Here is a 25,972-nt window from a genome sequence, read left to right as displayed (position 1 = left end):
AATTTAACTAGAAATCCAAATGCAAAATAAAACTCGCCTAGAACCTGAAAGTCATAGTACCAAAACATCTCACAGTCTAGGATAGGGGATGCAACCCTGAACAAAACGAAAACATAAGTCTAGAATGTTTGAGTCCGAATAATGGACTCAGAGGATAAGAGGAATCCATAGCATCCCGGAGGAAGTGGCTCACCCTTGGATTCAAATTTCGATGGTTTCACAGTTGAGGTCATGAAGCAGTCGCCTGAAGATGCCTTGTACTCAACAGAGAGAGAGAAAGTGTAGTATCATCACACATCAATAGTGTACTAGTAAGATCATCAGCTAGTTCCAATATACAAAATATGGGCAGACAACCACAACTCAGTAAGCACATAATACACAATCACAACACAATGTATCATTGTGGAATAAGATTGTTGAATAATTTCATTCACATGTTTTTATGTCATATATATGGTTTTATATATACATAAGAGATTGTGGAATAGAATCACCTAAATCCCATAAAATCGGGATTATACAGAATCATATATTTTACATTAAGAGAAAGGATCAGAGATATGATATTCTAATTATCCTAAATCTCTTAGAGGATCATATCTTGATAAGAAGAAAATCTTCTTGGAAATCCTCTATCAGCCAACACTCCCCCTCAAGTGGGTGAATGGATATCTTCCATTCCTTGCTTGCTTATTAGATCTTGAAACATATTGTTTGGCAGTCCTTTTGTTAAAACATCAGCCACCTGATCTTTTGTAGATATAAATGGCGTACAAATGAGTCCTTTATCTAATTTCTCCTTAATGAAATGTCTATCTACCTCAATATGCTTAGTGCGATCATGTTGTACAGGATTATGAGCTATACTTATTGTTGATTTATTGTCACAATATAGTCTCATATGTCCTTTCCATCTTATCTTCAAATCATCAAGGATTATCTTTAACCATAACAACTCACAAACTCCCATAGCCATAAATCTAAACTTGGATTCTGCACTTGATCTAGCTACTACATTTTGTTTTCCACTCCTCCACGTCATCAAATTTCCTCCTAAGAAAGTGCAATATCTAGAACTTGACCTTCGATCTACTAATGAACCAGCATAGTCTGCATCTGTATAAGCCTCTAAAACCATGTCTCCACCTCTTTTGAATAATATTCCTTTTCCAGGACTTCCTTTAAGATATTGTAGAATCCGGTTGACAACTTGAAGATGCATTTCTCTAGGACCATGCATAAATTTGCTAACAACACTTACATCAAATGCAATGTCCTGCCTTTAATGGGACAAGTAAATCAATTTCCCTACATGCCTTTGATACATGCCTTTATCTACCACATAATCTTCTGGAGCATTGCACAATCTATGATTATATTCAATTGGTGTAGCCATTGGCTTACACCCTAATTTTCCTGTTTCTTTCAGCAAATCAAGCACATAGTTTTGTTGGGAAATAAAGATTCCTTGCTTGAGTGTGCCACTTCGATTCCCAAAAAGTACTTTAATTTCCCAAGCTCTTTGATGTCAAATTCCTTGAGTTAACACTTCTTTTGCAATCACATAACAAGCTCTTTTGCAATCTAAGATGTCCCTTTTAAATATTTTGCAAGGTGTCATTGACAGTGGCATTATCCAAATCCTTGAGTAAACACTTCTTTTGCAATTACATAACAAGCTCTTTTGCAATCTAAGATGTCCCTTTTAAATATTTTGCAAGGTGTCATTGACAGTGGCATTATCCAAATTTATTGAATATACCTTCTTATCTTTCAAACAGTCCTATATAGTATAGCAGCCAATTCAACTCCAGTCTGAGGTGGATACATATGTAAATTTAGAATTTTACAAATCAAACTTCAATTTTTATCAACAAATTGGGCAGTTAAACAAATATATCCCTCGGAATTAGATGATGTCCAACAATCAAAAGTCAAATATATCCTATTAGGAATTTTAGCTAAGGTTTGTTTCAATTTCTCTTTCTCTCTATATACACTTTCTTGACATTTGCAACAGAAGCGTTCCTAGAAGGAATCATAACATCTGGACTTATATAATTCGCCCAAGCCTTAATTCCATCATATTCAATAAAAGAATACGACAAATTATGCTTATGATAGCTCCAACAAGCATTCCACGTTGTGTCCACTAATCAATTTTTCAAGACTACATTTTACCTTCTTTGATTAATCATTTGACATGAATCATGAACTTTAAGCATCAGACATTTATCTTTACGGCACAGCAAATGTGATGTCCTATAACTTTTACCTTGGTGACCAAGAGTTGAACCACACTTAAATGATGCTCTACACACTGCACTTTCAATTCCACATATAGCTCTGCCAGGTCTTTTGAAGTAGCGGCAAACAACCAATGTTAACTTTTTTCTGATTTGGTTCTGCATGATCAATTACCTCCACAATATTCTCACCATGTTCATGTATGCTATTTGCATCCTTCGTTGTGATCTTTCTGTAATGAAATACACCAGAATTAAAAAAATATTAGCAAAAAACTTGATATTCTATAAAATCTAAGCCTAATAGTTAGAGTATAAGCTAAGTAATATAATAATCTGTGATATGTCCGCCATGTGCCCGTGCAACTTATATTTCAAATTTTCTACTAAAGACATGATATTTAAAATGCAAGTACCATTTAAAATATATTCATGTAACATGTGTTTCGTAATAATTATCAAGACTTCTATCCACATTAAAATCACAATGCTTCCGTCATATATTCACGCACATTCACAAATAAATTTAATATGAACATTAGAACCTACATTGTGAAATGCAATGCCCCCGACAAATGGGATTTGAGTACATATGAAATAGTACTCATACATAAAGCAGACATAATGACATACGGTAGGCAATATGCATAAAGAAAGTACATGAAGTAGGAAATTAAAGCATACGATAACTGGAAGCCACCTTTTAGGTTCATTATGCATATTTTTTATCATTAATCTTACTTTTATACCTTAGCTTTTGGGATGTCATCATTTTCTTCTTTAGCCATTTGGGATACTATCCGTCATATAGAGATGGAATACTATCTGTGTGTTCGGAGTTCGGACCTGGTCGCGTAGGCATAATATAGTCATGGGATATTATCCACCACATCCTGGCCTTTGTGCTTGACACGAGATTTAGTTCTTAATGCCATTCTTGTGATTCATAAACATTATGCCTTACTAAGTCGTGAACATTGTGTTGGGATAAAAGGTATCATCTAGACACTCATGATATTAGACATTCAAATGTTGAAAAAGAAACAATCTTAATCATTAAATGTTTAGATCTAGAGACAACATCTTAATCATTTAGATGTGCATTCAAATTCAAACGTCTTAATCTTAATGGAAACAAAAGATATCGACTTTGTTATAGATCTTAATCATTCAGATCTTCTCCGACCCATTAAATGGTTGTTAAATTTTAAAAAACAAATGCACTTAATGATTAAGAGTTGACCAATAAAATAAACAAACTTAATGACTAAAGATCTGAATTAAGACCTTTATTAAGTGCAGACGAGTGAAGCGTTAGTTTTAGCTTATCAGTTTTGTTGAACTTTGCACCACATAAAATGTGTACCTAATAGGAAACTTTCGCTTTAAGGTCTGTTTGTCTTCTCTCAAGTTGATTAGTTTAGATCTTGTTCTATCTGGAATATATGTCTTTTAGTTGGACTTTAGATTTGACACGTCTTATGTTCTCAAAATCAGGTTGCTTGCACATCTATGAAAAGTTCAGATGTATGTATATTTGACATTGGTTATGTATCTTCAGAACCAGTTGAAGTAAGTACCATCTTCTGTCTCACTAGAGTTTCAAACAATTACATTCTGTTCTTCAAGAGAAAATGTAGAGTTGCTTCAACTGTCATAGTTATCTAAGTCATATCATCCACAAAGCCCAAAAATGCAGATAAAGTAGTTAACTCAAAGTGATTTGAGGCGAATTGTTGTTGTTTTACCTTTTGTTATTATTTGTGTAGGTGTTACGGAAAAGGCATACTATCTCTGTTCATGGATATAATGCTCATAAAGGTTTCTCTGATGTAGCATTTTGTTTCCATGATGACTCAAGGTCAGCCAAACAGCCTTCTTTTAGCAATTATATCACTCTAGTTAATATGTTACTGAATTAACACTTCAGATCTTAAAATCACGATGGCATGTCATGTTGAAAAGTCATTTGTTAGCCCAATGCTGACAAGATTTTGTTGTAAGGCTACAGTTAGATACTGATACTGAACAAGGTAATGGAGTAATTTCCAAATTGTCTATTCCATAATGTGAGAGGTACACATACATATACATTGAGCTCTAATTAAGGAAAGAAATCAAAAGAAAATTCTATGAATCCCTATATGTAGGCTCTGTACATTATACTAATGGGTGTCTACATTCATTATAGGGTGTCTAGATGTATTCTTTAGCACCTCTCAAGCTGGAGTGGTATTGATCATGCCTAGCTTGTTACAAAGATAATTAACTCGAGTTCCATTCAATGCCCTTTGTAAACGAATCAGCTAGTTGCTCTCTTGTCTTCACGTATCCAGTGCCAACAGTCTTCAATTCTACTAGACCAGTATCTTGGACAAACTCTTTAATGTCTTTAACCTCCCATCTTGTACAGTGCAGCAATCTCCCATGATCAATCTTGGTTTTGTTGAACCATTGATAAGCCCCTTTAGATCCTCCCAAAGAGCTTTCTATCTTGAACTATCTTGAAGACCATATACAATATTGTAGCTAAAACTAGCTTGATTGTGGAGTAAAGTCAACTGTCCATGTATAAACTGTGTATGTATCTCTGTCATTCTGAAATCAACCACAGCCTAGTTCCGCAACACCCAAATCCCCCCCCCCCCGCCCCTCTTGGTAGTTAGCCACCCAACACCAGTTACCTACTAGTTTCTTTATAATTTTCTGAGCCTTAGGTTCTTTAAACTCTATTCTCTATAACATCAATAAGAACTACCTTATGCGACTTGCAAAAGCTAGTGAACCACTATGCTTATACTTTATTGATACCCCTGACATTCCAAGCACCTTTGTTAATGTAATGGAAAGAGGGAGGGGGGGGGGTCAGGTGCTTCATCACTCCACCTTAACTCCAGTCTGGCTTGGGAAGTAGAAGTACGAGTATCAACAAGGACAATGAAAGCATTTGGGCTCCCCATTCCCTGCCACTGTGGAACACCACTTGCTTAGCAGTTGATTTTCCTTTCACTGTTTGCCCCCTTCAAGTACTTCAGTAGAGATAGATGTATTAGCAGTTACTATACTACTATAAGTTCCATCAAAAAGCAACCGACTCTTAAGTCTTACCTGGATATCAATATTATCATCTGTGCTAGGATCTAAAACACTGTTCACCTTTCATTCCTGCTTCTATTGGACCCCTTACTTTTTTTCCTATTGGTCTGCAGCCTGCGCAGCATCTTGTTTCATTCTCATTGCAGGGCAAGAGTGGCCTATTTGGCAGCATATTGGACAGTGCAGTGGCCTCCAATCATAAAGCACAGTTTGATCCACTTCCTTCCCAGTAGGATCACCCACATTAACAGAGCTGGGCGAAGTCCTAGTTACATCCTTCTCAACTAGCATCCGGGCATAAGAGATCCTCTCAGCCTTAATTGTACTATCATCTTCACAAAGTGGCCTCCCCAAGCCACTCCCTATCCTGCTAAGTGCCTCCTTGTTCCAGCCGTTTAGGGGAAGATTAGGAAGCTTCACCCACAGAGGAATGGCCTTTAAGACCTCCTCAATGAAGTCAAACTCAACTGTCCAGGCCTTTATGATCATTAGTCTATTATTCAGTGTGTAAGGTCCAGTGAAAATGACCTCATCCCTCTTTGGTACTACTAAAATGAATCACAAAATAGCCATCAGTGTTGTACAATACCTTATCGACACAAAGTTCCACTGCATAGCAATTAACTTTTCTACTGATCCAATTGTTGGTGTATTACCTACCACATATAGTATGAGATCTTTGTCCCATTGCTGATTCCCACCTTCAAGATCCTCCTTCAGTAGATGGACTATGATTCCACCTTCTTCGATCACTGGTGAAACGTATAAGAGATTCATACCTTTTGAAGCAAGTTTGTTGCCCACTACCAAACCAGCCCAAGTCCCCTCATTAGCATCTCATGTAGTATCCCCATAATTTCACAGTCTTGTCAGGTTTCGGGTCAACCTTAGGGGGTGAAGAGACCTAGGTTGGCTCCATTGGTACTATTCCATTGGTTGATCCCGTCAAATTCACTGGTGTGGTAGTAGGGTCATCTATCTGTTTTGTACTTGCACCTTGTTCACAATTAGAGATGGTGATGTGTCACGACCCAAAAACCGGGTTCACTATCGGGAGGGGTTAAATGGTAATTTTCTGAAAATTTCCAAAAATTACCTTTAGGGTCATTACATGATGTTTTCCAGAATGTGCTGCTACTCGGTAAATATGGCCATTGAAGCTCTTCGTCATCAAATTTATCCTGATTCTTCATGGTTTATTTCAACTTGCCCGTACCAGGATCCTGTGTCACAGGGCGCTCCTTCTGCTGACATTGTCCATTTGTTGCTGGCAAATTGTTGGTGGTTTTTTTCGGTCGTTCCTGTGCCATTGGGGAGGTGTGCAAGTTACAGGCACCTAACGTGCCCCTAGAGAGAAAACCTATTCTCCCTCCATCCAATATTAATTGTCACATTTCTTGTTAGACTAAGTTTTCTAAATAATCATTTTTGTGTTTATTCTACATATTTTTTTATAAGTTGCAACCTTAAATTATATTTTTGTAACATGTTTATAGTTTATCTTTTCTGATTTCATTATAATTATAAAATGGAGTTTAAGGTTTGTAGTTACATAACTTCCATATTTTGTTCTAGGTCCTAATGAATAGTGATATGCTTGCTTCAACAGGTTACTTGCTTCTGATGTCTCTGGTGTTATAAATATATGGGATAGAAGAGCCAGTGATCTTCCATGTCTTGAGCTAGCAACCAATTCTAATAGTCCTCTTAATAGTATCAAATTGAATGCAGATGATCAGGTTACGACTAAGATGGATTCTTTTTGAAAGCTATCAACAACTTCCATTTGTAAATTTTCTTTTTTCCAAATAGTAGGTTATATTTGGAGCTAGCAAGCAGGGAACTATTTACATGTGGGATATTCGTGGTGGAAGATCGTCTGCAGCTTTCCAGAATAACAGAGTGGTATTAATATTATGTGTGTTTCTTTATTCTAGGCTTCCAATCATGATGCAACATATAGGGTTGTCCATGTCAGATTTAATAGTTGACTAGTAAATTTGAACTGCTCCTGTTTTCTCTTCCATTGTGAGTTCATGTGTCTTTTGTATTTGAGGCTTTGAGAAAATATATAATGAAATCTCTTATTTCACTATTGTTACGATAAAAGATATTAATAACTTTAGTCGATCGAAAGTGAAAAAAAGGATCTTTGGTTATTGATATCATGCGAATTGTATTTACGCCATCAATAAGTAGAACATGAGAAAGTAAGTGATCTTTGATTCCCAATGACTTTGGTAAAATTCTTAATTGCGTATAATAGAGAGCTTTTGTGTTTTCAGGTAAGTTATTCTCCTATGACAGCAATTAAATTGGCATCTGAGCTAGAGAGAATTGCTTCTTTGAAGGTATGTTTACTTGTAAGTCATGCTAGGTAGCCATTATCTTATTCTACAGTAATAACTATAGTGACATCATCTAGTCTTTCCATTCCCCAATATATTCTATTTTTTTCTTCTTGGTATACTTATTAGCATGCCGGGTAGGGCATTGAAGCTAGTATTTTGCATGTTTGAGTGCAGATAATCCTAATTATCAATTTTCCCGATATTCTTATGTCACGTCCCGAGACCCCACCCTAGACGTGACACGGCACTCGGAACTCAATTAGGCCCGAGAGCACCAACCAACCTACTTAACCTGGATAATCCAATACAAATACCAATGCAAAAAAGGAGGTCCATTACAATTAATATTCAAAAGAATTCAAAGAGGAAAACCAATTCGACTCTTAATAAGATAACCAATTCTAACTAACCATAGGTCTATGAAATATCTACTAACATAATAATAATATCTACGTCTGGACATGGCCATCGATAATACCATGAAAACCAGAGGAAAGACGGATAAAAGAGAAGTCTGCTTTTCAGAAGATGGAAAGCTCACCACAATGCTAACTGTTGTCTCTGAATGATCTACTATTGCCCGAAACCATGAATGATCCTACATCATCAAACGATGTAGCGGCTGAGGACGGTCAGTACGACGAGTACTAGTATACAATCCGGGGGAAAAGACAAACAATATATATTCATACAATATAATCATAAAGGAAAGACAAAATCATAAGTGTAGACCCAAAGCATTTAGACGTCGACCTTTTGAAAACCATTAATCTTGAGTAGGGTAGTGTTCAACGACATAAAAGCGACCCATGGGCTATATGGGTCCGGCCTCCCCCCGGCCAGTGCCCCAATCCATGTATACTGCATGACTTGAGAAATATAAGAATCTGACAAACCAATTTTTCCCAAAGAAAAGACAGTAAAGGCTGCTCCAATTAACAACATACAATGGTCAACCCTATTTTAGGACAAGGACCTTTCATGTCAGCAAATGTGGATTCGAGTGATAAGCCACGAGGACCTTACACCTTGTCGGCGATACTACCAAACTTTTTTTAAGCCCCCATTAAAACCTTTACAAGTTTTCGTTTATTTAAAGTTATCCAAATAAGGTATATTTCCATTAGTATCATCATACCAACACTTGCAAGCCATAATAACCATGCTGAATGTATAATTTACCATTTAAAGCTCTTAACTCATTGTTTGAAAATCAAAGACTCATTTATGTTAAAGCATTCCGTTCAATGCCATCATTCAAGTCTTTTGAAGTTATAAGTCAAACATAAAAATGCAATATCATTAACATTTAACTGGGATGGGAAATTCCCTTTGTTCGCCATTTTAAACCAAAGCTTTTGAAAATCTCACAAATTCTCAAATCTGTTATTGATACCAAAAAACCTTTTTCAAAATCATAGGAGGCAATTCACCCATTCAAAACGAACAATCCAAGTTCCGAAATCATAATAAAGTAATTTGAACACAATTAACAAGAGAGGAACATTTGTAATCAATTTTCATGAAAGCATCTCTCAACCTTAACCTCAATTCGTATTTTAGAAAATATGAATAATAGAAATGAACCTTGTATGAGTAGTTTGAGATGGGGAATGTTCAAACATACCTTTTGACGAAGAACTTAAGAAAGAGACCTTGAGAATGAACCTTAGATCTTGCTTCTTGAAGCCTTGAGTGTTTTTTTTTTTTTGAAAGTTCTTGAGCGTAGAAATTTAGGAGTGAATGAGAGGGTTTTAATTATGAAGTTGATCAGTCTATTAATGATTTCTTCATTACCATGTACAATGAAATGTGTCCATCTAATATGGGATGGAGGGAGTATAAGTCATCATGATTGACAATTTAAAATATTTAAAAGATATACAAAAAATTTTGGTCAAAAATAGATTTGGTTGAATCTCAAAATCCGGAAGGTGCCACATAAATTGAGACGAAGGGAGTATCTTTAAGGTATGTAAATACATTGTGTAATTGACCACTTGTATTTCCTCTCAAACAATGGCTAACAATAGGATTTTAGCCCATCTTTGTTTTTCTTTTTCATTTCATTCATTAGCTGCAATATTTCTATCAGCGTCCATCTAAAGTTGCAATGGAATTAACTACTAATATTATACAAACTAAGTATTGTCTACACAAAATAAGAGTATGTAACACTCTTTCCACTTTCAAGAAATTACAGTAAATATGATCAGACCTGTCATGCGTTAGATGAAAAATAAAGCTGACCATACTCTAATTTTAGTTGCATTAGTAAATTAATTTTTTTCGTTTTCCCATTATATTTAACCCTCTTGTGTTCTTATTTTGTCTTGTCGTGTCTTGTGAAATGCAAGTTCAACGTGAGAAGATTGTCCGTATTATGTGAGAGGATTATATTAAAGACTAGTACAATACAACTTATATTCAATTTTATCTTTTTATTAAGTTAAAGTTTGATCAATAATTTTTTTTAGAATAACTTTGTGATTGTGTATTATGCGATTTTATAAACTTTTGCTTATTTTATAAGATGTACAAAGAATTGGGACAATTTTAATAGTTTTACAACTTATGGAGTTTTTATGTTTATGAGAAAACATTCAACATAAAAAGTTCAAATTGCATGTCCAAACAAAACTTCAACTTCATCTCATCATTTCATATCGTATTGCCAAACGGGCTCTAAGACAATAATAGTTAAGAACATCAATATGAAAAAGAAGTCCAAAATTTTCTTAAATTTTGAACTATTTATTTATTTTAAATTATGCATTTTTTTAAACTATTCACAAGGCAAGACAAAATAAGAATACAAGAGGGTTAAATATAATGTGAAAGGTAATGCGAAAACCAAAATAATTTACTGATGCAGTTGAAATTAGAGTATGATCAACTTTATTTTTCATCTAAGCATGAGAGGTTTAATCACACTTACTGTAATTTCTTGGAAGTGGAAAGAGTGTTGCATACTCTTATTCCGTGCACACAATACTTTGTATAATATTTTTAGCTAATTCCATTGCAACTTTTGATGGACTCTGACAAAAATATTGCAGCTAATTAATGAAATGAAAAGGAAAAACATAGATGGGGTAAAATCCTAGTGTTAGCCATTGTTTGAGAGGAAATACCAGTGGTCAATTACAAACAATGTATTTAAATACCTAAAAGATACTCCTGCGTCTCAATTCATGGGGCACCTTCCAAATTTCGCGATTCAAACAAGTCTATTTTTTAAATATTTTAAATTATCAATCATGGTGACTTGTACTCCCTCCATCCAATATTAGATGGACACTTTTTATTTTACATGGTAATTAAAAAATCATTAATAGATTGATCAACTTTACTATTTTACACGGTAATTAAGAAATCATCAATAGACTTGAATATAAGGTATATATGGAGCAACCACCTGGTTTCGTTGCTCAGTGGGAGTCTAGTAACATGGTGTGCAGACTACGGCAAGCACTTTATGGTCTGAATCAGTCTCCTCGGGCATGGTTTGAGAAGTTAAGCATGGCTATTAAGGCATTTGACATGGTATGGTATGAAGTGAAGCTGATCATTTGTGTTTTATTGTCACTTTGCCCCAATTTTATGCATGCACTTAGTGGTTTACATTGATGACATAGTCATCACGGGTAACAGTGACGAGGGAATTACCAAATTGAAACATCACCTTTTTCAACACTTTTAGACTAAGGATCTTGGTCGATTGAGGTACTTCTTGGGCATTGGGGTTACTCAATCCAAATTAGGAATTGCGGTTCAATTGCCATTTCATGGAGTACGTACTTGGTATTATTGAGTAAATAGGGACGGCAAATTGTAGGCCTATTGATACTTCATCAAATCCAAATATTAAGCTCCTACTTGGTCAGAGAGCCCATCAATGATCCTGTGAGATATAGGAGGCTGGTAGGAAAGTTGAACTATCTCACTGTGACTCAACCTGATATTGGCTTCCTGGTTAGTGTTGTAAGTCAATTCTTGGATTCTCTTTGTGAGAGGCATCTGCAGTTAATTGCATTCTTTGATACATAAAATCTGCTCTAGGTAAAGGAATACTTTACAAAGACCAAGGGCATGAGAAAATTGTTGGATATCAGACTAGTAGGGTCATACCCTAACGGATGATCCACTTCTGGATACTATGTTCTAGTTGGGAAAAATTTGGTATCTTGGAAAAGTAAGAAACAACATGTTGTTGCTAAATCTATGCACAAACAATATCAGGCTATGGTAGTGCCGACAGATCAAGCAACTATTGAAGGAGTTGAAATTTGGAGAGATTAAGGAAATGAAACTTGTGTGCGATAATGAAGTTGCACTTTATATTGCATCAAGTCTAGTGTTTCACGAGAGAAACAAACACAAAGATTGGTTGTAATTTTTGTCAGAAGGTTTGTGCGGTCAAATGATCAGCTTACAACATATTCACAAAGTCCCTAGCCGTCCCAAGACGAGTTATATATGTAGCAAGCTTGGTACATAAAATTTTATGCACCAACTTGATGGGGAGGGTTAGAATCGTTGTGATTTGTAATTAGGTATTGATTTCCTTTCCTTTTTAAGACCTTTGAACATAGTTATTTAAACCACAATAGCTTGAGGGAATAACCAAGCCGAGTTCCTCTCATCTTCTCTTCCGTTTTCACATTATCTATAGTTATTCTCATAATTTACATACATTTGCTATTTCTATCTTATTCAAGATATCATTTTACAGGCTCAGTCAAATATAGTATCGAAGGAAATACACTCCATTGACATAAATCCATCTTGTCAAAATCAATTGGCATTTCATCTTGACGATGGTTGGTAAGTTGGAAAGGAAATGCATAGACATTCTTTCATTTTACTTCTTGATGCATTTTTATGCCCAGTGTGCTGAATTATGCGTTGCTTATTAGGTGGCTTTTCTCTGTTATTATTGGAATGCGTTCTATTGATGTCAGGTCATTCACATACTTACTTTTGTGTAACAGAGAAGGTACTGGAATATTTTTGGTAGAACTCTTGTTACGTAATGGTGGTGTCAATAAGATTATTTCAAACTTGAGGTGGAGTAGGAAACTCTCTGAGTCATGAATCATGATCAAAGATTTTCACGTGACCCATACACTTAGCATGCTTCCAAGGCTTTGTCGTTGTGTTTTTTCTGATTATTCCTGCATGAAAGTAGGTCCTATGTTGGGTGTTTTATTTTGGATTGCTGAAGTTAATATTACACGCTTATGCTAATTGACGCTGTGGTACCTTTGTACCTTTGGCATCAAGCAGCCACAGATATTTCATACATGTCTCGAATGCACACACTGAAGTGTGAGAGCAAGCGGATGAAATCAAAGAGCAATCACCACTTTCTCCTGTCTGTCAATGTATACTTGTGTGCGATATTTATTCCTAAGTACTGATTATTAGCTATTTATTTGAAACTAATTGTGACATACTACCAAAGTGTTGGTGCTGACTTGTTTTTCCACTAATACATATACTATTCCTTAGTTGTTTGTAAGTCTCGTTTCTTTTTTTTTACAGGTCAGGTGTTTTGGATGTCCATAGTTTGAAAGTCACACATATTCATTGTCCTCCTCCACCTTGGTTGTGAGTAAAAGACATTTCTAGTTCAGTATTCTAAAGGACGATCTGTTTACTATTATCTTACATAATTTATCTTCTTCCCGAGTGTAGGGATGACTTCAATGATTTGGCTAACTTACGCTGTTTACGGAAACCTTCATGGATACCAGCATATTCTGTAAGACTAATCCTTCTGCTGCACATACTTCTTTAGTTCCCCTTGAGTTATGACAGTGTACCGTAGATTCATTTTTGTTAAGATGGTTTTTGTTAGAAGCTATTCTGTCAAAAATAATGGTTTTTTTCTCTTAAAATCTGGTTTTATATACTTTAGATTAGTCACTTATACTGTGTTTTAAATTTCATATCGCATTTGGCCATGATAAGTATTGGTATGGAGGGGCTTCATCTCTAATTTATCATCTGTTTGAAAGTTGAGGGAATGAGTGAATTCAGTTGGCCGTTATATGTTCTAGAGGAGTGGTCAATTTAATATCCTATTTTATACAATATTATGCATTTAATAAGAAGTCTTTTGGCATCATTAAGTACTAAGAGTTCCAAAAGGTTTTTATTTTGATTTCTTCTTTGATTTGCTTGAGCTGGTGTATTTCGGAAACAATCTCTCTACTCCTAAGAGGTAGTGGTAAGGTCTGCGCACACTCTACCCTCCCCATACCCCATCTTGTGGGATTTCACTGGCTTTGTTGTTGTTGTCGATGAGAGGTAGCAGCAGGTGATAGTAGGCTTTTTTTTCTCCATTTTAATTTATAATTTTAAAACTTTACGAGTGTTTTCTGCTAATTTTTGACCCTAAGCCATCATGCTGATATTTTGATCATCTCCCATGCATAAGATCATGACTGAAAATACCGTTCAAAATGGCTTGTTTGTTTCTATAATGTGGATGGTGAGAGAAACTGGTTTCAACTTGACTGCATTAAACAATCATCAGTTAATTGTGCATGAGGAAACTAGATGGAAGATACTGATATTTTGGGCAAGGATTATATCTCAGTGGATTGTTTCTATGAGTCTGATCCCCTGTTTCAAAGGCTGATTTACAATTATGTGGATCATCCTTTTATATCTTTTCTTCTTGATTCATTTTGGGTAAGCCTTGGGGGCGGAGGAAGGGGGAGAAAGTGCTTTGTGAATGCTGTTTGGAGATGCTGCATGCTCTTTGTTTTTTGCATGGAACATAAACCTCGGAAAAATTATTTGAAGTGAAATTGATGGTCTGGTTGTTATTTGCAGCTTACCCTCCTTTATAGTGTTTGATTTATGTAAAACACTGAGACAATGGAGTAATCTTCTTTTCGTTTTTTTCCAAGAGAGAGTTATGTGAATCCACACTAGAGTATCATATAATGCAATGATGATTGGGTGCACCTCTCTAAGTGAGTTTAGAAATTTGAATCTTATATCTATCTTGTTTTATTTTTCTTTCTAAAATTGGGTAACACATGGTTATTGGTAGCACTTTATATATATATATATATATATATATATATATATATATATATATCTTTAATCTTTCAAAATTTTCAAGTTTGTCACTTTTGAAATTCCTAATTTTTTTGGCACTATAATTGTTTTTATATAATTAAACTAATAAAACTAGTAGTACTAGATGATATAACATACAATCAATGGGTTCAGTCGATCTCAATACCTTCGGCGCGAAATATATATATATATATATATATACACACACACACATACACTCTTTGAATAGATAAAAATTAATTTGGACCTATAATTTTATAATTTAAACGATATTTAGTAATAAGAACCTAAATGTCAAATCGATCGAATTTATATCTTAGATCCACCTATTTGCAATAGTGCACCCTGTTGAGAATATAATTAACTAATATTAGTGTGCTCTCTCTAACAACTCAAACTTTTAGATGAGATGGTCACACACTTCAACACGGTATAAGAGCAGGTAGAGGTCCTGGGATCAAATCTCACCACCACCCATATCAAAAAGAATTTCCACGTGCTTGACCCACGAAAAAGAATTAGGCCCGCACGTGAAGGGGTGTGTTGAGAATATAATTAACTTATAAAAATGTGCTCTCTCTAACAACTTAAGCTTTTAGATGAGATGACCACACTTCAACAGACCCATCATTCCGAAATCCTGGATACGCCTCTGTACAAGTCAACACACCCATCATCCCGAAATCCTGGATATCAACACACCCATCATCCCGAAATTCTGGATACGCCTCCTCTGTACAAGTAAAACTATTTGAGGAAACAAAATAAGAAACTCTATCAATAGCTATACCTATGTATACTATATGAAGATGTGTCTATGAACATTCTATAACAATTTACATATCTGTTTGCTTCAAATAGAATATTTTTCTGCAATGTGAGTTCTTATGTTCTACTGAAATTTCTTTTGCTGCAGATTTATGTCGTTGGATCATTGTCAAGTAATGGGCTCTATCTTTTGGATTTCTATCCAGATCGAAGCTCCCCTTGCCATGTGGATTTCAAGTAATTTTCAGTTTTCTGTTATTTCCTTTGACATATTTACATTAGATGTTCATAGTGGACTGTTGAGTTTTTTTTTTGTTTTTATACTTTCATGGTACTTGATGCAGATCTTTTCGTATGATTTCTTTGATGGCCTTAGTGGACTGTTCTGATTTTCTGTTTCTAGTTTTGACGTACTTGCTGCAGATCCTTACATATGATTTCTTTTCGACTTAGATTCTTAACTGGCCAAATTGACAAAATCTGGGGGATGCACGGTGTGTTAAAATGTTTTCTTGGAAAACAAATAGAATTTTTACTTATTTTCTAGTGTTTGGTAATTAAGCAAATAAATATTATCCCAAGAGTATTTATATGTAATCTAACTAAACACGATGGGAATGGTATGAGGTGGGGTTAAGGGGTGGGTATAAAGATTCAGATGAGGAGGTCAAAGGGATCATCTTATTGAATCTGTCATCCAACATTAAATACATGAACTACAACCAACTTAAGCTAAAGTGTATGCAACTATCTACTAAACTTAAGCTTAAAGTGTAGGCAACTATCTGCCCACACAATAGGAACTAATAACTACTCCTAGATATGCTCCGAAGCATTAGGAGACTTGTTCAAACTATGATAAAATAGTAACAAGAGATAAATAAAATAATATCCTATGACTTGGTGAAAATAGACAGCACATAAGATAGTTAATACACCCCTTCAAGTTAGGCATGGTGTAACAAATTACAATGCCTAACTTGGAACGATATCTAGTGAAGGCTGATTAGGCAGTGGCTTGGTGAAGGTATCAACAAGTTGATCACAAGCATGAGTATGAGTAACATGAACTCAATGAGCTTGAACCTGGTCATGGACATATGCAAAATCTACAACAATATGTTTCATACGGGTATGAAACACTAGGTTGTAAGATAAATAAGTAACTCTAACATTGTCATAGTAGATTGTTGGTTACTTCGAAATCGTCACATGTAACTCATGAAGTCTCTCACCCAAGTGAGCTCTGCAAGTGCATTGGTGACTGATTTATACTTGCCTTGGTGGATGAGCGAGCCACATCATGTTGCTTTCTTTTTTTTGATAATCGAGAAATCCGTCTGTGACCCGCCCTTTGGACCAATCACAGCCTTCTAAACCCGGTGGATAATGGGCCTGCCCCTCTATCCTTCTCCACTTAAATACCAGGCTTCGCTTTGCATGGTGTGGGGCTTGAACCTGCGACCTAAGCCACAAATCCTCCACCTTTTGCCACTTGAGCTAGGCCTTGGGGGCACATCATGTTGCTTTTTTAACGACCAACTGACTGGATTTGGCCCAAAGAAAAGGATGAACCTGATGTAGAGATTTTGTCATTCGGATCGCCATCCCAGTCCACATCAGCATACACATACAAATTAGAGTCAGCTGCAAAGGATGCAAAGTCCTGAACTTGCAGTTTCTTTGAGATACCGTATACTCTTTTAATCTCTTTCCAATGTTCATGAGTAGGAGCATGCATAAATTGTGACAATTTATTGACTTCATAAGAATATTTGGACGAATGAGGGACAAATACTGCAATTTTCCAAGTGTGCACTGGTAGCGCGTGGCATCAATAGGTGGAGAACCATCAGCATACTCAAAGTGGTAATCTGGAACACATGGGAGTAGAAACACGAACACCTTTACAATTGTCCATATCCAGTTTAGAAAGTATGCCCAAAATGTATTTTGATTGTGAAAGAATGAGACCGTTCGGTACTTTCTTAACGTCAACACCCAAGAAGTAGTTCAGATAGCCAAAATCGTTCAATGAAAATATTTCTACGAAGAATTTGATGACAAATTTAATAACTAGTATATGGTTTCCAGTGATTATGATGTCGTCAACATAGACAAGCACATAAATAGTTACATCCAAATGCTTCCATACAAATAAAGAGGTTTCAGATTTTGTTTTGACAAAGCCCATTCTCGGCAGATGTTCACTCAGAATATTTTACTAAGCTTGGGGGGCATGTTTGAGGTCATGAATAGCCTTCTTCGGTGTGCAAACATGAGTTGGAAATTGGGGATTAATAAATGAGTTGAGGCATAGAAACTTCTTCATCCAACTTTCCTTGTAGGAAAGCATTATTGACATCAAGTTGATGGATTGGCCAATTGTGTTGCATAACTATAGATAGCACTAATTTTATGGTTTGGTTATTAAAACATCATACTCTACTCTCATGGCTTGTCTCCACTCTTCATGTTTATTGGCTTGTTTGAAAGTTACAAGTGTAGGAGTCAAATGTGTCAGAAAAGAGAGTTTTCTTTTTGTCTTGAAGATATTATTCTGTGACCTAGTTACAATACGGTTTGGGGGTGTTGGGGGAATCAGGGCAGCAGGTATAGAAGGAGAGGGCTTAACTGCTTGGTTTCTGGATTTGGATTTTGTTGGGATGACAAGGGTGGAGGAGTGGCTTCTCTGGCTGTATGGATTGTAGGTTGCTAGCTATGGTTTTGCATCTCTGGTATGTGTCACGACCTGATCTCTGAGGTCATGATGGCACATACTATAACCCACTAGTAGGTAAGCCAACCTGTAACCCGAAATGTCAAGTAATGGTTATAGGGGTAGAAGCTAAACAAGAATAAACAATTTAATAGAAATAAAAGGAGAATAGAGCGGAAGCAAAGCATATATATACGTAAAGCCAAAAGATCCATCCTAGAACCTAGAAGTCACGAGTATAGAGCTACTAAATAAAATAGTACAAGTCTCAAAAGTGGACCAAAACAAGCAGACCGGTCTCAAAACGCAAAAGACTAGTCAAATAATACAGATGGAGACAGGTATGATCCAGGACAACCACGTGCTCACCCTCACCTACGAATACTACGCTTGCTGGCTCGATCTCAACTTTGATAGCTGGTGCTCGAACTTGCATCACAAAACAGATGTAGAGTGTAGCATGAGTACCAAAACAACAGGTACTCAGTAGGCATCATAGGCCAACTGAGCAAGAAAAGTAAAGGCAATATGAAAAGCGAGAATTTACTACAACAGAGATCAAAGAGCAGAAATCTAACAGAAATGCACACGAGTGTAGAAAAGACTGAAATGAAGTAAGTAACTAACTAAAACCTAACTGGACCCATAAGCTTAGGAGGTACACTCGTGTGAAGTTTAAATAAAAACCTGAATGGACCTCCAAAAGCCCGACGGGTACACAAAATAGCTATACCTACTAAAAACAGAACCCGGTGAATCCAGAATTGGAGAGTGCGTAGCCCAGACCTCAAAACATGGATAACATCCCAAAGTAATCAATAGGATCATCCAAAGCCAGAAAGTGCGTAGCTCGGACCTTGAACCGCGGATAGGCCTCCACAAGAACCAATAGGATCTAGCCGATATGTATTAACTTTGTAGAGGATAAAGAGTCAGAATCATGGACTGCTGCTGTAGATCAAATGACCAGACCTCGAATCTATGACCAATAATAGAGCAGCGTGACCAGACCTTGAATCTGCGAACATAAAGCTGCTGAAGATTACCATGCCAAATCATCATCATAGTACCACCGTAGAATGACATCCATACCAAGGTAATCAATATAGTACTCCAAGCCTAAATTGAATCCAATCCCACGTCGCCAAGCAAGGCCCGAAATATTAATCGTAAATCGAAGGGCTATAGAAAGAGGGAGTTATGGATAAAAGGTCATCAAAGCTGAGTTATCACCTAATCTAAGGCTCATTCTATCAGACCTAAGTCTCCTACATCATTCTATAGGGAGCTAAGTCGTTCGAAACAACGTCAAAGCAGAACTAAGGCCTATCGGTTCCAAAATTAGCTAGTCTAAGGCAAATAATAGTCTACACCTAGACTAAGGCCAAAACATGCTTTCGACATCAGTAGAAAAAAGTACCAATCAAGCCACAAGGTAGGGATGGTCAAAAAAGAAGAGCAACGTGCCAACAAGTCCCGAAATAACCTGAAGCAAGTGTAAAACATGATTTCTGAGTAAGTAAGCATGATCGACTAACCACCCAACCCAAATTCACACAAATCAACATGCATTTACATTCTCGAGCTCAATCTAAAGGTTGGGAAGCCATAGCCTACCTCAAAGCAGACCGCACGTGCTCCAAATTCACAACCCTAAAGCTTGTTCTTTTCATATGGCCTCCGAATGCTGCCACACTATCAAAAATAGGATCACAACATCAAAGCGGTTGTTTAGACACCAAAAACACATTAATCAGAGACAGACAAAATTTGAGTCAAAATGAGAATGTGTGACCCGTGTCGGAAATCCTAGAATTGACTTTGTCAAAAGGTTCATCCAAGCTCTCCAACTTGTATCCCAAAACGGGACCCGATTCGGGGTTTGGAACATATATAATCAACAACGTCCAATAAAACACCAATTTAAGCAACATCAAGAGGGCTGGAAGTCCCTTTAGGGGGAATATACCTCAAACAAGTAGTCCTCGGCAATCCCCGATCACTACAACGCGTAGCCACGAGCCTTCCGGAAACCCACGACTTGAAATCACCTAATTTGGAGCTTTGTAGCTCAAGATATTCGAGTTTGAAATTTCCTAACTAAGCTGATACGCGTCTGGTCTTTATTTAAAAGATTGGACAAAAGCTTCATCATGAATGCGGGGAAACCTTCCGTGATCGCAGAGGGTCGGGGCCTTACTTTTTGCGAAGGTGACGGCTGGCTCGCGAACGCGGAGTGTAACTTCACTAACCTCCGCGAACGCGGCCTAGCACACGCGAATGCGGAAGGCAACCATGCTGGCCTCCGCGAACGTGGCTAAGGCCTAACGAACGAGGAGACAAGGTCTTCTGGCCATTGCAAATGCGGCCAGAAGCCTGCAAACGAGGAGACAGTCTTCTGGCTATCGCAAACGCGGCTAGAAGCTTGCGAACGCGAAGGTTAAATATGTCTGCACCAGCTGATGTGCATCAGTTGGTTTTGGCCAATGCCAAAATCTCCAACGGGGTGCTCGGGATTCGTTCGGAACCCAGTGCTCGCAAACAAAATATGCTACCTTACCAAATTCGACATTTCGAACTCAACGAATCCGTCAAAATTTTTAATCAAGGTCGTCTCGACAAAAAGTGAGTCCTACACCCAAGCTCCACTCTAAGCCAAATTCCACAAAGGGGCTCAAGATTAGCTCGAAAGCCTCGAGATCCGCACGAAAGGTCCTTCTAGACTAACTCGATGTAATGGAGCTAACATAACCGTTAGAATTGCATTTTGAGGCTGTCTTTCTAAACTTTTGACCAAAGTCAATTGTTCAAGTTTCAAAAGCTCCAAAATACGAAAACTTGCACAGAATGGAAACGAATAACCATGTGACCAAATTGTCAGTCCCAGTAAGTCATAAATGACTTAGGTCTCTATAGGAACGGTCTAAACGATGAAAAGAAGGCAATAACACAGAAATGACCTGGAGGGTCATTATAGTATGTGAGTAGAGGCATATGTGTAGCAACTAGTAGTGTCGTGTGAAGAAGAAGGACACGAAGTTGTGAAGAAAAAGGGGCAGGGAGTTGCGGATTACCTGATGTCTCTGCCTGGTACTTGGCCATTGTTGTAGGAGTGAGCATCACTAGGGGAATAGGTTGTATTGTTAGAGTTGGACTCTACATGGATTGAGATAAGTGACGGAATAGAGAGAGGAGAAGTTTGAATCGTTGTTGGACTGTTCTCATTGGAGTCGATATCCCAACTTAATTGGAAGTATATTTCCGTAAATGGATGAACATTTGTTTAGAAGTGAATTCTTTTCAAAAAATTAGACATCATGACTTACATATTTTTTGGACTGGACTGGGTCAAAGCATATATGAGCATGGTGAGCCTGAGAGATACCTAAATACACATGAGGTGGATCGGGGTTCAATTTTATTTTTGGTATATATAAGGTTTAAGCCATGGGTAATAGAGATAACTGTTAGAATATGAATAGGTTTATACAATCTTATTAGAATAGGAATAAGTGTATACATTCCTATTAGAATAGGAATAGGAATAGGAATAGAAATAGGAATACTAAATAGTATCCTACTTGGTAAAGGATTGTATTCTAGGGTCTATAAATAGGGTCTCAATGTAATAATGTAAAGAGCAACAATTCAATAATATTCTTCTCATATATTTCTCACATGGTATCAAAGCCTCTACGATCTTAGTAAACAATCAAAGTGTTTCCGCTGCTGGCGGGCGGCTATTACTCATATATGCCACCCGTCTGGCCAACAATTATGTTAGCAAAAGTTGGGTCACCGTGTATCTTTTCGGTGACTATTTTCTCATATTTGATTTATGTAAGCACCGTGTCATCATTCCGGTGACTACTTTCTTATATCTAACTCGTAGCACCGTGCCATCTTTCCGGTGACTACTTTGTCATATTTAATTTTTGTAGCATCGTGCCATCATTCCAGTGACTACTTTTTCATATATAATTTTTGTAGCACCGTGCCATCCTTCCGGTGACTACCTGTTTTGCATATCTGATTTGCGTAGCACCGTGCATCTCTCCGGACTATTTTTCATATTTAATTTGTGTAGTATCGTGGATTTTTCCGAACTATTTTCTCATATTTGAGTTGCATAGCATCATGTGTCTTTTCAGTGACTCCTCAAATTTGATTTGCATAGTTCCATTCGTCTTTCCGGTGACTCCTCAAATCTGATTTGCGTAGGGTTGTGCCATCATTCTAACCCTACCCATATAATTTTCTTTTTTCAATAGGGTCGTGTCATCATTCCGACCCTACCCATATTATTTCTCTTTTTCAATGGAGGTCGTTCCATCAATTCGAACTATCCTATATAATTTCTATTTTCTAGTTGGGTCGTGACATAATTCCGACCCTACCCATATAATTTTATTTCTTAGATTGTGACCACTTTTATCCATCAAATCTAATACTCCGGCATATGAGCATGTTCCGGCCAGTTTTTCGGTGACTTTCTTGTTAAATATTGTCACGTCTATTGATTCCAACATGATCCATACACTTTATACTAGATTTTGAGCACTTTCGGCGACCGTTGCATTGTGAAGAAGTCTATATGGAGCAACCACCTAATTTTGTTGCTCAGGGGGAGTTTAGTAGCCTTGTATGTTGATTACGTAAGTCACTCTGTGGTCTGAAACAGTCTTTGCAAGCTTGGTTTGGGAAGTTCAACACTGTAATTTTATCACTCTCTGTTTTATCAGCATTATGCATCAAATTCAGTATTTCATGAGAAGACCAAGCCCATTGAGATTGATTGTCAAATTTGTGAAGTCAAGTGATCAACTTGCAGATATCTCACCAAGCCCCTCATCGGTCCTCGTGTTAATTACATTTGTAACAAGCTAGGTACATGAATTGTATGCACTAGCTTGAGGGGGAGTGTTAGAATAGGAATAGGTTTATACAATCCTATTAGAATAGGAATAAGTTTATACAATCCTATTAGAATAGGAATAGGAATAGGAATAGAAATAGAAATAGGAATACTAAATAGTATCCTACTTGGTAAAGGATTGTATTCTAGGGTCTATAAATAGGGTCTCAATGTAATAATGTAAAAAGCAACAATTCAATAATATTCTTCTCATATATTTCTCACAATAACCAATATTTTTTAAGGTGGTATAGTCAGGACTCATGAGATCTACCAAATAGTTTTTGATAAGGTGACTCGTCATTCATGATAGGAGTGGCAACTATCTACTAAACTTAAGCTAATATGTTGGCAACTATCTACTAAGCTTAAGCTAAAGTATAGGCAATTATCCACTTACGCAATAGGAACTAATAGTTACTTCTAGATAAGCTCCATAGCATTAGGAGACATTCAAACTATAATAAAATAGTAACAAGAGATGAATAAAATTATAATATATCCTATGACTTAGTAAAAATAGACAGAAGATAAGATAGTTAATAGGGGGTGGGATGGACAAGCGGCAGGGGTTGGGATGTTGGGTGAGTGAGGAAGAGACAATGAACTTGGATTGTCATTTATAGAACTTGTTTTCCTTACTTTAATTAGAGAAGTCATTTTCCTCATTTTAAAAGAACTTGTTTTCATAGAGAAAATGTTTTCCAAAACATTTTGACCAACTCCATACTCAACACACCCTCAATGTTGTTCATTTTTTCTTTGAGAATATTGCTTAAATGAGGGTATTCTTCTTATAGTGAAGAGATGCAAGAGTTTTACGGAGTAAAGAGCCCGCAGAAGCAAAATCAATTCATTCCCACAACTGAAGGTGTTACTGCATGTATTACTCATCCCTCAAGTGGAACCATTGTGGTTGGAACCAAGGTCTGTATACTGATTCACCTTACCTGATGGACCTTATTTTCTGGTTTTGCTCAAAATATTTCTATATATATGATGCCTTTGCACCTCATGTCATTTTATCGTAGTTTTTTGTCCCTATTTGTATTACATTAGTTCTATTTTGATATATTGCAGAATGTTTTTTCTATAAATAATGAATTTTTTCATAGATGGCAAACTTGCACTGAGCCGGTTCTGTAGAAAGAAATTACAAGTCGTGTGACTCCCTTATCATGTCTAACATTGCATGTACATCATTTACAAGAGACAAGTTGCACCAAAAAACTAGTAAAGCATCTTTGTTTAAGGCTAAGTATGTTTGTCCTTATGCCTTAGAAAATTCAACTGTTTCTTTCAAGCCAAATAGTCCTTCAGATGATGTGTGGTGTAGTGTTCCAACTCTTCAGGTACTTCTTGTTCACTCCCTTTCTTTCCAGAAATGCAGTAGGTCTAAAGTGGAGTTGGACATGGACCAGCGAAGGCCAAAAATTGCAAAAATACATGCACCAAAGCTGAAATATGACCTTGCAATTCATAAAAAGACTGCAGTTGTCTTCAGAATATTCTTCACATTATGTTGCAGACTGTTTTACACCATGCCATTTATTATGTCTTTTATATACTATTTTCAAAAGTTTTAAGAATTTCAAATAATTAATCAAATTCAAATTTGATGTTACGTTTTCTGTATTGGCAACCTTTGGTCAATCTTATTTTAATGTTTACTTCTGCTATTACATACATAATACTCAAGACAATGATATTTTATGGACAATGACGAGTCCAAGCAGCCACCAACTCAGCAGACGAGGGGCATTCAGATGTAGACTTCAGTCCTGCCACCTTTCTTCAGTTTCTTGTGAATCTTCCTGTGGTTTTTTTAAATGCAGTTCCTGTAGAGGCAGTAACTGCTTTGTCTGTATGAAAATAGAACCTCCATCTCTTTACAGTCAAAGCCCAAGTTACCCTGAGACTGTTTCAAAGGGATCACAATTTTAAAAGAAGTGAATAAAATTTGAAATGCTTGTAGTCTCTGGGAACCTGGTACAATCATTGTTTATTGCTTATCTTGTTAAGGCAATGCTTTTCTCTAAACAGTATGCTGGAAAACATGTAACTGATAGAAGCATACATATCAATATGATGCTGATTTTCTGTTCTAACAAGTCATTATATTCTTCTATGGAAGCAGCACTCGTCGCTCCTGGTGATTTCACAAACAGGGAAGTCATTTCAAGGTGCATATGATTCTCCTTGCTCTGAAGGCAATCTTAGAGGAACCAGCTAAATCTCGCTCACATGGTTATACACATCTACCAAACTAGAATTCAGTTGCACATTCTAGCAAGTGCAGCAGGAAGATATTGGCGGAGGATGAGCTTTAGATGAAAGTGTAAAGTCTTTGTTAGAGGGCAAGGTTTCAGACCGCATGTCATTTGGAAGTATACAAAGGAGTGTATGTAGAGGAAGGTGAAGATTGCTCTGTTTGCTTTATGTGTGAATCATGGAAGAACATATTGTCTGACCTGAGTAATGATTCACTGAAGTTGATTTCGATCCCAGCTAGATCCTTGAGCAAATGAAGGAGGTGGTATAAATATAGCCGTTAACTTTATGCTTTGTGGAGGTGTAAGTCATAAGTAGTGGATGCAACTGTATCTACACCGACTGACTTACAATTCTGGATTTTCGTTGATATTTTTCACTTGTCAGTTCTCATGGTATACTTGGTGATCATTCCTTTGTGTCTGTAGCATCCATATCCCTTCATTACTGTGCTTTAGCAATGGTATTGCTTGTACAGCTTCCAGGAGGTGCACCATCCACAATA

General features: G+C 36.7%; 1 protein-coding gene across 3 annotated transcripts in view; it reads left to right on the top strand.

The window, feature by feature from the left end:
* The window catches only part of LOC125837917 (uncharacterized), a 31,011-nt gene extending 5,039 nt beyond the window's left edge, over positions 1-25,972 (top strand). Inside the window, exons 8-18 of one of the 3 annotated variants that reach the window (XM_049516995.1) lie at positions 3,747-3,821; positions 4,019-4,110; positions 6,955-7,084; positions 7,161-7,250; positions 7,631-7,708; positions 12,432-12,523; positions 13,244-13,309; positions 13,397-13,463; positions 15,711-15,799; positions 23,997-24,123; positions 25,334-25,972. In XM_049516995.1, the coding sequence (XP_049372952.1) occupies positions 3,747-3,821; positions 4,019-4,110; positions 6,955-7,084; positions 7,161-7,250; positions 7,631-7,708; positions 12,432-12,523; positions 13,244-13,309; positions 13,397-13,463; positions 15,711-15,799; positions 23,997-24,123; positions 25,334-25,429 (1,002 nt within the window). In that variant the 3' untranslated portion in view covers positions 25,430-25,972. The remainder of the gene's footprint in view (positions 1-3,746; positions 3,822-4,018; positions 4,111-6,954; positions 7,085-7,160; positions 7,251-7,630; positions 7,709-12,431; positions 12,524-13,243; positions 13,310-13,396; positions 13,464-15,710; positions 15,800-23,996; positions 24,124-25,333) is intronic. The other 2 variants (XM_049516996.1, XM_049516997.1) reach the window with 2 other exon arrangements.

The sequence above is a fragment of the Solanum verrucosum genome, unplaced genomic scaffold (genome assembly GCF_900185275.1).
Source record: "Solanum verrucosum unplaced genomic scaffold, falcon-dt-bn FXZP01000262.1, whole genome shotgun sequence".
NCBI lineage: Eukaryota > Viridiplantae > Streptophyta > Magnoliopsida > Solanales > Solanaceae > Solanum > Solanum verrucosum.
The sequence above is the reverse complement of the archived record's forward strand: the minus strand, read 5'-3'. Positions and strand labels throughout refer to the sequence as shown.